General features: G+C 37.7%; 3 protein-coding genes across 3 annotated transcripts; 1 reads left to right on the top strand and 2 right to left on the bottom strand.

Moving 5' to 3' along the window:
• Positions 1–453: 453 nt before the first annotated feature.
• On the top strand, positions 454–9,749 carry LOC133836664 (uncharacterized). The gene is given in 9 exon segments (XM_062267256.1): positions 454–535; positions 598–874; positions 930–1,080; positions 1,137–2,301; positions 6,994–7,267; positions 7,328–7,478; positions 8,403–8,536; positions 8,538–9,137; positions 9,195–9,749. Coding segments are annotated over 9 exon segments (3,219 nt in total). The 5' UTR covers positions 454–521; the 3' UTR covers positions 9,648–9,749.
• Positions 3,937–6,253, bottom strand: LOC133836889 (esterase B1-like). The gene is made up of 3 exons (XM_062267484.1): positions 5,788–6,253; positions 5,250–5,719; positions 3,937–5,192 (listed from the first exon to the last, which is right to left on the bottom strand). The coding sequence occupies exons 1-3, from the start codon at positions 5,838–5,840 to the stop codon at positions 4,012–4,014; spliced, it is 1,704 nt and encodes a 567-aa protein (XP_062123468.1). The 5' UTR covers positions 5,841–6,253; the 3' UTR covers positions 3,937–4,011.
• A 79-nt stretch (positions 9,750–9,828) lies between the features above and the next one.
• Positions 9,829–15,677, bottom strand: LOC133836665 (uncharacterized). The gene is made up of 6 exons (XM_062267257.1): positions 15,525–15,677; positions 14,846–15,312; positions 13,524–14,699; positions 12,075–12,171; positions 11,446–11,912; positions 9,829–11,109 (listed from the first exon to the last, which is right to left on the bottom strand). Exons 1-6 carry the CDS (start codon positions 15,569–15,571, stop codon positions 9,932–9,934), a joined length of 3,432 nt encoding a protein of 1,143 aa, XP_062123241.1. The 5' UTR covers positions 15,572–15,677; the 3' UTR covers positions 9,829–9,931.
• Positions 15,678–16,378: the final 701 nt, after the last annotated feature.

Here is a 16,378-nt window from a genome sequence, read left to right on the forward strand (position 1 = left end):
CTCTGCGAGTTTAGATATGATTAAATACAAAAGGAAAACTTTTCATTTCAAGATTACTTATCAGGTGCATGGCTCAAATATGTGAAAGCTAATTAAAAGAAATTTTAAGAACGATTAATGTGAGTAACTTTAAAATTCAAATAAGTATTCATACAATCTTTTTATTCCGTATTCTATTCTACATACAGTAAGTGAAAGTTTCAATTATTTTTTCATTACTTTTGTAATTTTAATTTGACATACATACGCCAGTAATTACAAGCATATTCTGAACATATTAAAAAAAAGCTCCTTATACAAATCTTAAGCAGCGGAAAAATTATCTTGTTTAGTTGCATTCTCAATCTTGGTCTTAGTAGATACCTAGGAAATTTTTATAGCATTTACCTTCATTATTTTTTGTTTATTTTTAATGTTCTACCAATCTTTTAGCAGATAAGCTCTTGGATTGATAAGCTTTTGATAACACATATAAAATACAAATTTCAGAGTCTTTGTTATTAGTAATATCCAGACGAATAATGACTACAGACTAGTGAGTTGAGAACGGAATAATAGTGTTATTTTACAAGCCAAATTTCAACTGCATAATTTCAGCAAGGAAACGTCACCAGTTGTCAAAACAACGCACGGACTTATCAGGGGCGCTCTAGTGAAGTCCATCTATGATGATCCATATTATTTATTTGATGGTATACCGTATGCCAAACCACCTTTGGGTGACCTGCGTTTCCAAGAGCCACAGGATGTGGCGCCCTGGGAAGGTGTACTTGACTGCTTGAAGCCTAGGGAAAAGTGTCTGCAGGTAGACAAAATGACCTTGGAAATTGAAGGCTCTGAGGACTGTCTATATCTGAATGTAGCTGCTAAAAGAGTAAGAGCAATCAGTGCAAGACTCCCGCAATCTTTTCATATATGTGTATGTATAGTTGAAAAGTGAAAAGACTTTGCCGCTGATGGTATACATTTATGGAGGAGCCTTCCACCGAGGAGATGCAACACGACGCTTGTGGTCGCCGGAGTACCTGATGCGCGAAGACGTTGTCTACATCAGCATTGGCTTTCGAACTGGACCCTTTGGTGAGTAAAATTAATTTCCACTGAAAAGAATAAAGGTTCAGAGCAATATCCTACAGGATTTTTGAGTTTTGCGGATCCTGCTGTTGGAATTCCCGGCAATGCTGGCTTAAAAGATTGCATTCTTGCCCTCAAGTGGATACACGCTAACGCAGGTATCTTCAATGGTGATGTGAACAATATAACACTCTTTGGCCACAGTTCTGGAAGCATGATGTGCCAACTGTTGTCCGTCAGTCCACAGGCAGCGGGTCTATTCCACAAGTACATTCTCTTGGCTGGATTTTCGCATGAAATGAATCGCTTACCCAATATTGAGTATCGAGTGGCGCAGCAATGTGGCTACCAAGGCAAAAATATTGATGCACAAGTTTATGAGTTCATCAAAAATGCTGATCCCAATCAGCTGGCTCGGGCAAACATTCTGGTGGATGAGGAGAAAATTCACAGCTCCTCTGTAGTCACATGTACACCGAATGTAGAGCACTATGAAACGCCCAATGCTGTGATACTTGAAGAGCCTCTGATACTACAGCGTACAGCTTGGAGTAATGACTTGCCTCTATTGGTTGGCACCACCACTGGAGAAGGTCTCGGACTTAGTCCCAGCGTCGTTGAGTTGTGTAAGAAGCAACCTTGGGTACTGCTGCCCAGAACACTTATATTTCACGCTGATTCCGAACAACGCATTCAACTGGGAAAAACACAATTGGAATATTTATGCAAGACGAGCCTTGATGAAATAAGTGACGCCCACTTTAAAACACTTTGCGATATATGCACACAGAATCTAATGCATGGCCTGCATCGTCTGCTTAATGCTCGCCTGACTTATGGTCAAGCTGAGAATTATTTGTATCGCTTCGATGTCGAATCACCTGATTTTAATTTTGCACGCTTACGCTATAATGGCAAGTTTGGAGCTTATCATGCGGAAGAATTAAGTTATCTCTTCAAGCTGCCAGCTGCTTTCAAATTGGATGAGTCGAGATCAGAATATTCAATCATTTTCCGAATGGTTGCCATGTTCACTGAGTTTGCTCGTCGCTCGAATCCAAATGCATTGCTCACCAAACCTCAAGTTGAATGGAAGCCGATTGTATCAAAGGAGGGACAAAGAATGTGTCTGAATATCAGTGACAAATTAGATTGTTTGCCACAGCCTGAGCTGCACAATCTACAGTTCTACGATAAATTGTTCGAGCAGGCAAGAGTGGAGTTAATTTAGAATCCAAGTTAAGACCTTAGATAAGTATAATTGCAGTTTACAATCCGTTGAGGCAATAGTGATTCTGCATTTTGAAAACTTTGTTATCTCTTGCTAACAATAAAAGAGTCTTCATAAAGAAGTGAAATGATAAGATAAAAGCAAGCGAGTTTTATTTTATTTAGTCTATTAGTGCTATGCATGATTCTCATTTTCCAAACTGAGACTGATGTACCTTGCACATCTGCATTGAATTGCATTTAATTGACGAAGAAAAAATAATGCATTAAATATTTTTTAATAAATAATGAATTTTGTTTCAAATTTACGCTGCTAAGTCAGTGGTCGAGAAAGATTTAAGGAATCGGTCCGTTCAATAAGTTGATTATTATTATTATTATTAATGTTTAATAATTGTTAAAGCACGTACAGATTAAATGTACATCTCATAAAATGTAATTAGTATTTGGTGAACCATTAGTTCAACAAAATTACTGCATTCATGAGAGAAATGTATTTATGTGGATTCCACAAATTTGTTGCCACCACAATTATTGATAATCAGAATTATTGATGATCATCATATCATATCATATTCCCCGCCTCCTCTGGCTGATCTATCAATTGTACAGTGTCACGAAGACTCCAAAGACTCAATAGAAATTGGTAAAAACATAATTGCATCAACAGTTGCGCAGTGATAACCCCTTGCATCTCATGTATTACATTAATGGACTTTGAAGATCTTTAAAGCATAGCCTGTAAATTAAATACTTGTTCAATCTTTAATAAGTTTCTTAGTTTTGTTTGGAGATGCAAGCAGCATAATTCTCTTCGGTCACAAGTCGGGTAGCATGCTTGTTCATTTGTTGTCAGTGAGGAACTTTTTCATAAGCACATACTAATGTCCGGTTTTATGCAAAAAGTAACTGATTTTGACTTGTTGATTTTTCTGTTGGTGTATTGAGTTATATTAAACTAAGGAGGAGAAGTCTTGCCAATGATGAGAAGAACCGGCAGATGAGTTCATGGCTAACATGTAGCCACAGTAAACCCTGCAAACTATGTACATACATATGTATAAAGTCATTTTGGGTATAAAATCAGATGAAATTCTCTATTTTTATGGTGACAGTTTCCCAAGCACATTTGTATGTTCGTATTATTGTAACTTGGTTGTAATATTTTTTATTTTAAATTCCATATGCAGGTCTGCGGTTCCACAATTTCCATTATTGTTATTTTTCTTTACGAGAAAATGCCCAACACGATTTATATTTAATTGTTTTAAATTATCCATGTTTAGGTTTGTGTTCACTTTGCCGTCTGTGAAACATCTGATTTGACATCAATTTTTGACAGGTATTTTTTTATATGAAGTTGCACAAAAACAAAATGATTTCGCTCATCTGTGACGTTTTATAAAGAAAATAGGCAGCGTCCATAAAATGAGCAACTTTTAACTATAGTCTAAGCATTGAAAATGCTATAAACAAGGTAATAGATAAAAAAGATCCATTATTTTCAATAATTTTATATAGTGAACAAAATGTTAGAGAATAATTGAAAGAATATCTTTTATGTTAAACTGAAATCCTGCGCTTAAGTAAATTTAATACCTCTTCTAGTTTGGCCAGCATACAGAGTGTGATCCATTGCAGTTCTTAATTTGCGAGATTTCCAGAAAATTAACAACTGTTAACTATTGTCACCCATTCTCATGAGTCTCAGAACAAATTTATATTGTCATAGAAGCTGTCCCATAGCTTCAATTCCTTTGCTTCAGGTAGCTCAATAAACTGTAAGCGCCTGCCAATGTTTAGGCACATCTGAGGAACATCTGGCTTAAGAGGCTCCCAAGTGATTGGCGCAGCCTGAGCATAATTGGGATTTCCATGTGTTGCAAACGTAGTCCACATATTGATAATATGTTCGATGGTTTGGTATTCTGGAGAGGTGTTATTCACTTTGAATGCTGGAACACCGTAGAACATATAAAAGAAATCATCGGCATGTGCAGCACCTCTCTGATCGGGACCACAGAGAAGAAGCCGAAAGAAATTGAACGTAGGTGAATCAAAGTCAAAGCGATAAAGGTAAGTTGGCATTCTGGGAGCATAGGCCAATCTAGCGAGCGCAGTACGATGAACTGCATGTCTAAAGTGCTTCATGGAAAGCAATACCAAGCATTCGTTGAATTCCATGCAATCCCGCGACGCATCCTTAAAGCTATGCAGTTTGAGTTGCTTGATATGATCCTCTAGTTGCTCTAGGTTGCAGGTTTCCCTTATCTCTCTAGGTATCATAGTCTTGAAGTCCGACAAAAAGTGTGTGTAATCTCGCTTAACATACTGATAAGAGAACAAGCCCTCAAATGAGGTGCTGCCAATGATTACAGGTATTTCATTGCCCCAGGCCTTTGAAAGGGTATTCACATTGGGCTCTGATATCACACATCCTTCAGTGATATATGGCTCTACAGTCGGCACAAATGGAAATAGAAGGTAGTCTCGTTTATCTTCCTGGCTCAAGATGGCATTGCATCTGGCTAATTGTGTACTTGAAGCACCCTGCAAGAAGTGCAAGACGTCTTTGTCATTGTTGCTGCCTATATAACCAAGGTAACAGGCAAGTCTATATGGCCAATTGTATTTCATATCGTTGGCCCAGTGGCATAATGATGAACCGGACATCAGGATTGCCTTGTGAAAGAGCCCTCGGGTCTGCTCCGTAGTCATCATAATTTGCACTGAGGCAGCACCCGAGCTCATGCCCATTAGCGTAATGTTGTTTGAATCGCCATTGAAGTTGGTTATATTCTTGTGTATCCAACGAAGAGCCATCACTTGATCTTTAAGTCCGGCATTGCCTGGTACATTCAAATCGGGATCCGATAGGCTGAGGAAACCTGTATTGGAGAAAATTTTATTATTCTGGAAACTATTAAGTAATTTGATTAGCTCACCTAAAGCTCCCAACCTGTGGTTAAATGTAACCAAGACAATGTCTTTTTGCATAAAATAATCCGGACCGTGCATATCTTTAGAAGCTTCGCCCACCTGAAATCCTCCACTATAAATCCAAACCATTACTGGCAGAGGCTTCTCAGACGATAGTTTCTTAGTGTACACATTGAGATGAAGACAATCTTCAGAGCCATGTGCAATATTTAACATACAATACATCTGCGTGGGTTTTGAGCGTGGATAGGTGCAATCTCTGACTCCTTCCCAGCATTCTGGTGGTTGTGGAGCGCGGAACCGCAGATCTCCTAATGGGGGCTTGGCAAAGGGGATTCCCTCGAACGCAAAGTACAATTCCTGATCATTGTGGAGGGTGATACGTTGTCTGCCCCGCACTTGTCCAAACTGCGTATTGATAATAGTCGTCTTGCTGGTGCTCCGAGAGTATTGCTCGATCTTATGGCGTATAAATCTGCAAGTTAACACTAGATTAATTATTTATGATCTTTAAATTGGTATACTAAAATAAAAATTACTTACTGGCAAGACATCTTAAATATGTCGAACAGACTCATATCCACTTCCAAACTCATTGCTGCAACTCTTATTAGTTTTTAATATTTTTCCAAAATAATTGTGTGATTGCACTGGCAAAACTTCCGACTGAGTCAACACCAAAGCTGCAACTGATCGCTTTATGGATTTGGGTATTCTACCAGCGCCCGTATTATCATCTCATTGCAATACATACTGGTTGAGGCGAAAGGTTAGGCTAGCCGAGCAGCCGCAAAATGTATACTGATTAGTCTTAGCTTCACAGAGTGCTTACAATGGAGCTTCTGGTGTCTGATTTGTGTATGTATACAAATTTTGCATTTATATATAATATATGTATATATATTTATGTATATTGAAAAGACCATTTCATTTATCATATACTTTTCATTTACCGATTTACTTTTTGATTCATTAAGTCTTTACACGATTCCTCTGTGTGCTTTAGTCAAACGTTAAAAGAATAATGTTAATTTTAACAGTTTCTGTCGAGTACACAAATTGTACCGAAACTGCTAAATTTAGGTACATTTTTAAGAGAGCGCTCTTATAGAGAAATGTCTGATCGCTTAGCAGCATTCTCTTATTTATTGCTAGCATCTCTACAGCTGATTCTCTTGTGTTGAGAGTGAGTGAGAGAGCGTAGAGCTTTAATAATAATAAAAATGTAAGCGATAGAGCGAGTAGGGTTATGTATACATATAATATGAGTGAGCTTTTGTACAAACAGCGGCAAGTTGAACTTCTAATCAATTGTTTTTGTATACAAACAATTTTTAAATGAGTATTGAAGAATAAATACCCTGTATTGCAAACGAAATACATATTCTGTCTTTTCTGCTCTTCACAAATTAAATAGTTTCACTTGCATTCTCATTTGATAACGTAAATTGGATTATATATAGTTTAATGCACCACATATTGTCTACTTATCAATTCGTATTTGCATTGTCATTAAAGGTTGTATCGCAGTACTTTGTATGGAGACTTGTGACAATGGACAGCACTGTATATCGTTGAGCTTTGGCCTGTCGATTGATAAACAAGCAAACGACTAGTTTCAGTTGACGAACGACTCTCATTTCGAGCAGAAGACTGCCATAATTAACACTATGTCGGAAAGGTGATTACAAATGAATAATTGAATATTAGAAAAGAAAAACATTAATAAGAGTTTGTTACAATTTAAAGTCTGGAGACATATGAAATATCCCTGCCACAGGGTCAGATCAAAGGAACAAAGCGAAGCACTCTCTATGACGACGAGTACTATAGCTTCGAGCGCCTGCCATTTGGCAAACCGCCCCTGGGAGAGTTGCGTTTTAAAGCACCGCAACCGGCTGATCCATGGACTGGAGTTTTGGACTGTACCCATTATGGGGAGAAGCCGGTTCAGAAGGCCATGCTGACGGGTACCATTGATGGTGGTGAAGATTGCCTCTATCTAAATGTGTATGCCAAACAGGTGACTATCGAAACAGATTGATTGATTGACATGAAACTTAATTATCGATTATTAATTTAGCTTAAAACAAAAAAACCCCTCCCGGTGATGGTGTATATCTTCGGTGGTGCATTTACTATAGGAGAGGCTACACGGGAACTTTATGGGCCAGATTATTTTATGACCAAAGACGTGATTTTGGTAACGCTCAACTATCGTGTAGATTGTTTTGGTAAGATTCTAGTTATCACAACTACTGGAGTTCAAAGTTAGATAGATCTATTGATAAGCTGTTATCATTGCGAACTTAAGTCACGATGACTGGGCGAAAAGCTTGTTAATAACATTTTTTAAAAGCTTTTTGTGACATTTGTTAAAACCAAAAACCAAAAAAGCAACATCTCTGCTTCTTTAAGTATACTTTTAATACCTGCTACCCTTAAGGTAAAAGGGTATCATAACTTTGAGTCTGCAGGAAAAATATGTAATATGCAGGAGTCATCTTCGACTTTTTAAAGTATATATGTACATATATTCTTAAACAGAGTGTGTTCATCTGTCTGTTTTGTCGCCCCGTGTGAAACGCAGTATTTCAGAGTTAGAGTCTTGTTATTTTTGTACGCAGATCAAATTTTAAATTAAATTTTCGCCACTCCCACTTACGCTCCAGAAATCGAAAAAAAAGAATAGCAGGCGTAATTTTGAAGCTAGAGTCGATTTTTTGTACGTTTAATAATACTGCAGTATGCAATTATTTTAATCATTAAATAATTATTGTGCTTAAATTTTCGAATTTATTTTCCCAATTCAGAAACATTTTTTTTAACACATCGAAATTTTTTTTTGGAATTTCAAATTATTTTGTTATTTTCTAAAAATTGTATTTGATCGCTACTAAATGGAATTATAAAGACTTAATATAGAATTATTATGTATGTGTGAAACACTAAGAAGTGCTGTCAAAAAATTATGACTGTGTCTCTAATAGTATCTCAGATTTAGGTGGAATAAGGATAGACCGACATGTCTATATCCTACATATACATATGTATACTTTTTATACATACTATCCTATGGGTAACAGATACTAAAGTTGGTCATAAGAGTTAGAGTTTTACGAACTTTAAATAATTATTTAATATGTTTTGCATAACAGGTTTTCTGAGCCTAAAGGACCCGAGTTTGGATGTACCTGGTAATGCAGGCCTGAAGGATCAAGTGTTGGCTCTTAAATGGGTTAAGAAATATATTTCGTACTTTAACGGCGATGCCGACAACATTACTATCTTTGGGAGAGAGCGCAGGAGGTTGCTCCACCCATTATATGATGTGCACGGAACAAACACGCGGACTTTTTCATAAGGCTATTGTGATGTCAGGCTCACTTCTTAACTATTGGTCCGACACTCCACCCGCAGACTTTGCGTATCGTCTGGCTAAGTTCCATGGCTACGAGGGCGACAATGTTGATCGCCAGGTGTTGGACTACTTGCGAGGTGTGGAGCCATATAAGCTGGTCAATCATAACTTGGTTACACCAGAAGAGCGTCGCAACGGATTTCTTTATCCGTTTGGACCCACTGTGGAGCCTTATGTGACTGCTGATTGTGTGGTGCCAAAGTCTCAGCTGGAGATGGTGCGCGATGCTTGGTCTAATGAGTTGCCTGCAATGCTAGGAGGCGTTTCCTTTGAGGGACTCTTCATGTATCCTGCCCTAAAGGCAAATCCTAAGAGTATGGATACCTTGCCTCAAGATCCGCATCGAATTACGCCTTATGATGTTCGTTTAGTCAACAGCGATGAACAAATTCTAAAGTTCAGCGACAAGTTAATCAAATTATATTTTGGAGATAAGACTCCTAGCTCCAAGCACTTAATGACTTTCCTGGATGTAGGTAATTGAAATTTACTATTTATACATATTCACCAAGTATGATTTTTCTTGTAGTACTATTCACACAAAATCTTTTGGCATGGCATGCATCGCACTTTAAAGGCTCGTTTGGCCTACTCGAAGGCTCCAACCTATTACTATCGTTTTGACTTTGATTCGCCTGATTTTAATTTCTATCGTAAAAAATTCTGTGGTGATGACATCAAGTCTGGAGTTTCCCATGCCGATGAGTTGAGTTATTTGTTTAGAAACTCACAATCTTGGAAATTGGAGAAAACATCGGGTGAGTATCTCACCATTCAACGCGTGGTGGGAATGTGGGCATCTTTTGCAAGCAACTCCAATCCAAATTGTGAGGAAATTAAGCATCTTATCTGGGAGCCGTCGACAAAGGACCAATTACAGCGTGTTATTAACATAAGCAATGAGGTTACGATTATCGATTTGCCAGAATATGAGAATCTTCTTGTTTGGGATACTTTGTATAAACCGGAGGCACTATTTTAAATTTCTTAAGCTGGAGTTGTATCTTCACATAAACTGCAATGAAGTTAATAAATATTTGACATATTAAAATCTAAAACTAACGTTGATTTCTGGCAAATATTTCATTTTGTATAAATAAAATACATATACATATACATATACAAAAAAACCGCAGTGTTAATAAAAAAGTGACAACTGAAACTAAGATTTATAGTGTAACTACACTAATTTTTATATGTTATTTATTTACAGTAAGGTCAGCAAAAACAAGTACATTTTCACTATGAGTTGTATAGAGACAAAACTTAAAATAATTTCAGTTTTTCATAGAAGCTATCCCAGAGTTTTAGTTGATTACGTTCAGGAAAATTTATAAACTCAAATTTTGTGCCAATGTTTAGGCACTTGACAGTTTCGTTAGGTTCAATCGCCTCCCATCGAACAGGTTCAATCTGAGCACAGTTGGGATTTCCTTGTGTAGCAAACGCAGTCCACATGCCAATCATGTTCTCAATAGTGCGGTATTCGGGAGAAGTCTTATCCAGTTTAAAGGATAAAACATGGTAGAAAAGATAAAAAATATCATCTGCGTGCGAAACTCCTCGTTCATGGTTCCCACAGTTCAAAATGCGATAAAAATTGTAAGTAGGGGAGTCGAAGTCAAAGCGATAAAGGTAAGTAGGGGTTTTTGAAGCATAGGCCGAACGGGCGAGAACAGTGCGATGTAGGCCATGCCAGAAGTGTTTGAAGGAGAGCAATTGCAAGCATTCTTTTAGTTCCATTTGTTCTCTTGTGGCATCTTCTAAGCTGTCCTCTTTCAGTCGAAGTACGTACTCCTTGATTTGTGCTGGCGTGGAAATTGCACGCACCTCTCGGGGAATTAGCGATTCAAAGTTCCTTAGAACATAACTCGAGTCATGCATGGCAAACTGATAAAACAACAATCCCTCAAAAGAGGTGCCACCAATGATAACTGGTATTTCATTTCCCCAAGCCGTGGATAGAGTTTCCTCGTTAGGCTTGGGAATAACACAACTCTCACTATCATAGGGTTCAACAACTGGTACAAATCCAAATAGCATATGATCTCTCTTCTCTTCTTTGGTCAGAAGTTTGTTAAAACAAAGTTTTTTTGCAGAAGTCTTTTGTAAAAAACGGAAGACTTCCTTTTCGTTGTTGCTGCCTAAGTAGCCCAGATGACAGGCAAGTCTATAAGGAAAGTTATAATCGTACTCATTCACCCAGTCACACAGTGATGAGCCTGACATGATGATCGCCTTGTGGAAGAGTCCTCGCGTCTGTTCTGTGGTCATCATAATCTGTGTTGAGGCTGCCCCAGCGCTAGTGCCCATTACCGTTATGTTGTTTGGATCTCCGTTAAAGTTTGAGATGTTTTCGTGAATCCAGCGAAGCGCCAGAACCTGGTCCTTGAGACCCGCATTGCCGGGCACATCTAATTCGCGATCTCGAAGACTGAGAAAACCTGTTAAAACGATGTTGATACAGTTAAAAATAATGGAATTGTAATAGTTTATAGAAACATTAAATATTCCCGCTCAATATTCTCATATTGTAGATGGGTACGCTAATTATGATCCTAAAAGAAATGTTTAAGCTGGACAGAATGAGCCATCAAACCAGATGAAGTAATATAATCCTGATTAGTCAACAGCCAAGCCGAATTCTGGTGTTTTTTGTACATATCGATATATTTTGAATGCATTAATATATCGATATATCAAATATAGCCTTCGGTATACTTCGATTTATTTCAAGAATATGTTTTGCTTTTGTACCTCTCTTTCTTGTTATGACTCACCTAGAGCGCCAACTCTGTAGTTGAATGTGACGCAGACGATGTCTTTTTTCATAAAGTAATCTGGGCTATAATAAGTCCTGGAGGCTTCACCGATTTTAAATCCACCGCCATAGATATAAACCATAACTGGAAGCGGCTTTTCTGATTTCAGGTGCTTAGCGTACACATTGATATAGAGACAATCCTCGGCGCCTTCAAAATATTGCAATATGAAATTCGTTTGGGCGGGCTGTGAACGAGAATAAGTGCAATCCCAAATTCCCTTCCATGGCTCCGGAGGTTGTGGTGCTCTAAATCGCAGCTCTCCCAGTGGCGGTTTAGCATAGGGAATTCCCTCGAAGGCAAAATATGGCTCCTTGCCGTATACTGTCTTGCGTTGTAGTCCTTTAACCAATCCATACTTGGTGGGAACAATGGATGTGTATTTGGTCGACAGATTGTACTGCACGATCCTCTGGATGATGAACCTTGCATTCGAGTGGAGAGAGATAATAATAAAATATACGTATATTTTTGTTATTTATGATCTGTTAATCCTATCGCTATTCACATAGTACATATGTAAGTAAATGCACGCAGATTATTGCAAGTAAAGCTGCTATTTAATGGAAGTTTATGTTTCCACTTACCTGCTGAATAGTGACAGCAAATTTGGAATATCCATTGTCAGATCCATGTCGTGAAATAAAGTCGGGATACGGAATCGAAACGCTTTTACTATTCCGTCTCAGCCAATCGACAAATTGCAACTGATAGTTCGTATATTTTAGAACTGCGCAATCTGCAAGTACTCGCACCCAATGTTATGTAGTAAAGTGAAACGCTTCTAATGTAACCAATGGTCTAAATTCAACTTTTCAAATAATCTCTGTTGATGCTTTAGACAAAACTGAGAGCTTATCTTTACACATGTCAATCAAGTCTATCTTAATTATTCGATGTGATGCAACTCAATGCTATGTAACTCGATTTGACGCAGCTATTGATTAATGATTTAACCGTTAATGTAATTATAAATTATTTGCTCTTGTTGAAGCAATTATTTTCTAACATGCAAACTCCCAATTAAAATTACTTTGGAAAGCAAAACACCTTACAATATATACGTAAAATAATTTATTAAATTTCATCAAAATACAAAAGAAAACAAAATAATATAAATAATAATTTTATCACACTATTTCTTACTTGTGTAAATAAAAATAATCATAATTAAATGATATACATATAATGTACATATAGAGACGGTCATGTTGATACGGCACGTAAATTATTTGTTGACATGTTAAGTAGAAACCCCAGCTCAGCATTTAGTAATCAAATTTTCTTCTGGTTAACATAATAGATGAACTGTCCACAACCATGTCCAACGTCAATACATGAATTTTCGGTAGGGAAGTATAAAGTGCAATGTGCACACATGGCAGCTGTTACTTAGTCCGCCACGAAAATACAAGTGGAATGTTCGAAGAAAAAAAATCTGTAAATTAGGAATTTTAGGTCATAACGAGAAAGGAACTCTTGCCAAAACATGTCATGAGTGAATAAATTAACACAGCATTTAACTAACAATATCATAAGGTGTCATGACCTTACATGTCACGCATTAGTCCACTGAACAGTACGGCAGTTAGGACCATAGCGGTACGCAAGACTTAATTGGGTGGTGAAAAACATTTATTTATATTTCTAGATTGCCGTGCCGAGCTTTTGTGTTACGCTTCTTAGCTTTTTCTAGTCGCAACGACTTTTCAACTAATTCGCACTCCGTAACTAAGTCATTTAGCCAAAGTGACGAGACTTATGAATGCTGAGCAATGCGATAGCCGCATTCTTAAATTTTACCAAGATCTCTCTCTCGCTCTTCAACCCTGAGCTTATTTTCTTTCTATCGCACAGGGTTGATTAGAACTATATCGGCAGCGTTGATTTGTCGATGCCAATCGTAATTGCGTTGTGTTTGAATTTAAATATATATATGTATGTGTGTCAGCAATCAAATTGACGTAATTAAAGTGCAATTACAATAACTTGCTTGTGCTTTTTATTTACAGTACGATAAACAAAGAGATAGACTTAAAATAATTTCAGTTTTTCATAGAAGCTATCCCAAAGTGTCAGTTGCTTACGTTCCGGCAAATTAATAAACTCAAGTTTCCGGCCAATGTTTAGGCACTTGGGAGTTGCGTCAGGATCAATCACCTCCCATCGAATTGGTTCAATCTGAGCACAGTTGGGATTTCCTTGTGTAGCAAACGCAGTCCACATGCCAATCATGTTCTCAATAGTTTGGTATTCCGGAGAAGACTTATCCAGTTTAAAGGATGAAACACAGTAGAATAGATAAGAAATATCATCCCCATGAGAAACACCTCGTTCATGTCTTCCACAGTTTATAATGCGATAAAAGTTGTATGTAGGGGAGTCGAAATCAAAGCGATAAAGGTAGGTTGGTGTTTTTGGAGCATAGGCCGATCGAGCGAGAACAGTGCGATGTATGCCATGCCAGAAGTGCTTGAAGGAGAGTAATTGCAAGCACTCTTTGAATTCCATTTGTCCCCTCGTAGCGTCTTCGAAGTTGTACAGCTTTAGTCGACGTATATGCTCCTTGATTTGTGTTGGGGTGGAAATTTCACGAACCTCTCGGGGTATTAGCGACTCAAAGTTACTGAGAACATGAGAGGTATCGTGCATAACAAACTGATAGGAGAACAAGCCCTCAAAAGATGTGCCACCAATGATAACTGGTATTTCATTTCCCCATGCCGTTGATAGAGTTTCCTCGTGAGGCTTGGAAATAACACAACTCTCACTATCATAGGGTTCAACGACTGGTGCAAAGCCAAAGAGGATATGATCTCGTTTCTCATCTTGGGTTAGTATTTTGCTGAAACATATTTTTTTTGCAGAAGTCTTTTGTAAAAAACGGAAGACTTCCTTTTCGTTGTTGCTGCCCAAGTAGCCGAGATTACAGGCAAGCCGATATGGCCAGTTGTAATTCGGTTCATTCGCCCAGTCACAGAGTGATGAGCCTGACATGATGATCGCCTTGTGGAAGAGTCCACGCGTCTGTTCTGTGGTCATCATAATCTGTGTTGAGGCTGCCCCAGCGCTGATGCCCATTACCGTTATATTGTTTGGATCTCCGTTAAAGTTTAAGATATTTTCGTGGATCCAGTGAAGGGCGAGAACCTGGTCCTTGAGACCCGCATTGCCGGGCACATCTAAGTCGCGGTCGCGTAGACTGAGAAAACCTGTTGAAACGATATTGATGTGTTTAATGCAATTTTAAATCTCGTAATTAACTTCAACTCGTTACATTATTAACGGGTTTTGCAACATGATCAGATTGCTCTATTATATGATTACGCGCGATCAAACTGTACTTGAAATCACTCACCTAGAGGGCCTACTCTGTAGTTGAATGTGACGAAGACGATGTCTTTTTTCATAAAGTAATCTGGACTATAATAATCCGTGGAGGCTTCACCGATCTGAAATCCGCCGCCATAGATATAAACCATAACTGGAAGCGGCTTTTCTGATTTCAGGTGCTTAGCATACACATTGATATAGAGACAATCCTCAGAGCCTTCGAAAATGTGCAAGAGGAAATGATTTTGGGCGGGCTTTGAACGAAGATAAGTGCAATCTCTGATTCCTTTCCAAGGCTCCGGTGGTTGTGGTGCTCTAAATCGCAGCTCTCCCAGTGGCGGTTTAGCATAGGGAATTCCCTCGAAGGCAAAATAAAGCTCCTTGTCGTATACTGTCTTGCGTTGTAGTCCTTTAACCAATCCATACTTGGTGGGAACAATGGATGTGTATTTGGTCGACAGATTGTACTGCACGATTTTGTGGATTATCAGACTTGGATTTAAATAGAACGAAACAAGCAAAATAAATATATTTTTCTTTTATGATCTATTAATTAGGTTGCGCTTATCGCTTAATGGAGTTCCTAATTATAATTGTAGATAAGCGATGTCTATAGCTGCGATTAAATATTTGTATATCAGTAAATTCTCTCAGTTAATTGCACTTAAGACTATTGTGAAAAGGAAGTGAATATTTCCACCTACTTGCCGCCTAACTTCAGCAGATCTGAAGCACCTATTTCAATTTGCATAATAGTAGTTGCGAAATTCGAGATACTCGGGAATCAATGTTGTGATCCAAAACCAGAACGTTTTTAATTCCGTCTCAACCAATTGACAATTTACAACTGATCGTTCGTACAATTCAAAGCCGCGCTATCAACAAGAACTCGTACTCGCACCCAATGTTTTGGTGCAGTGAAACTTCACTAATGATATTTAGCCGTAAAAAAAAAGTATAATGCTTTTAATAATTCATATTATAAAAACATGTGCATTATTGCTAGTTTTTATAAAAAGAATGTTATATTATTACTATTCAATTTTCGTCTTAGAATGTGCTTACTGTACATTCGACATATTATAATCTCCCTTGCTATTCTCAGTTCTCTGTTGATGTTTTAATCAGAAACGACAGAACAGGGAGCTTATCTTTATGCACGAGAGTCGTGTTTTTATTGAAAAACATATGGCAATGAGAGCGTGAAAACTGTATTGATATAGCACCAGAGTCGAAGCGGTGCTGAGGGTTTTGCTCTTTAGAGACAGCTGTTTTTGTTGATAATATGTAGTTTCCATTGTGCTGTTATAATTATTGTCGCCAGTACAGAAAATTTAATGAACTCAAAAGTAGTTAAGTACAATTGTGCAATTGTGCAGTTGGGTTAAACGATCATAGAAATAATCGTCTGTTAACATTAATTGGCATAAACATTTCTTAAAGTATGTACTGTAATCATTCGTAGTAGCAATTAATTATTAGTGATAAATGTCGAGTCTATCAAGATTACTTATATATAACGAAAATATAATTAATGAATAATACTATAACTGTTAGA

The sequence above is a fragment of the Drosophila sulfurigaster genome, chromosome 2R (genome assembly GCF_023558435.1).
Source record: "Drosophila sulfurigaster albostrigata strain 15112-1811.04 chromosome 2R, ASM2355843v2, whole genome shotgun sequence".
NCBI classification, from domain to species: Eukaryota; Metazoa; Arthropoda; class Insecta; order Diptera; family Drosophilidae; genus Drosophila; species Drosophila sulfurigaster.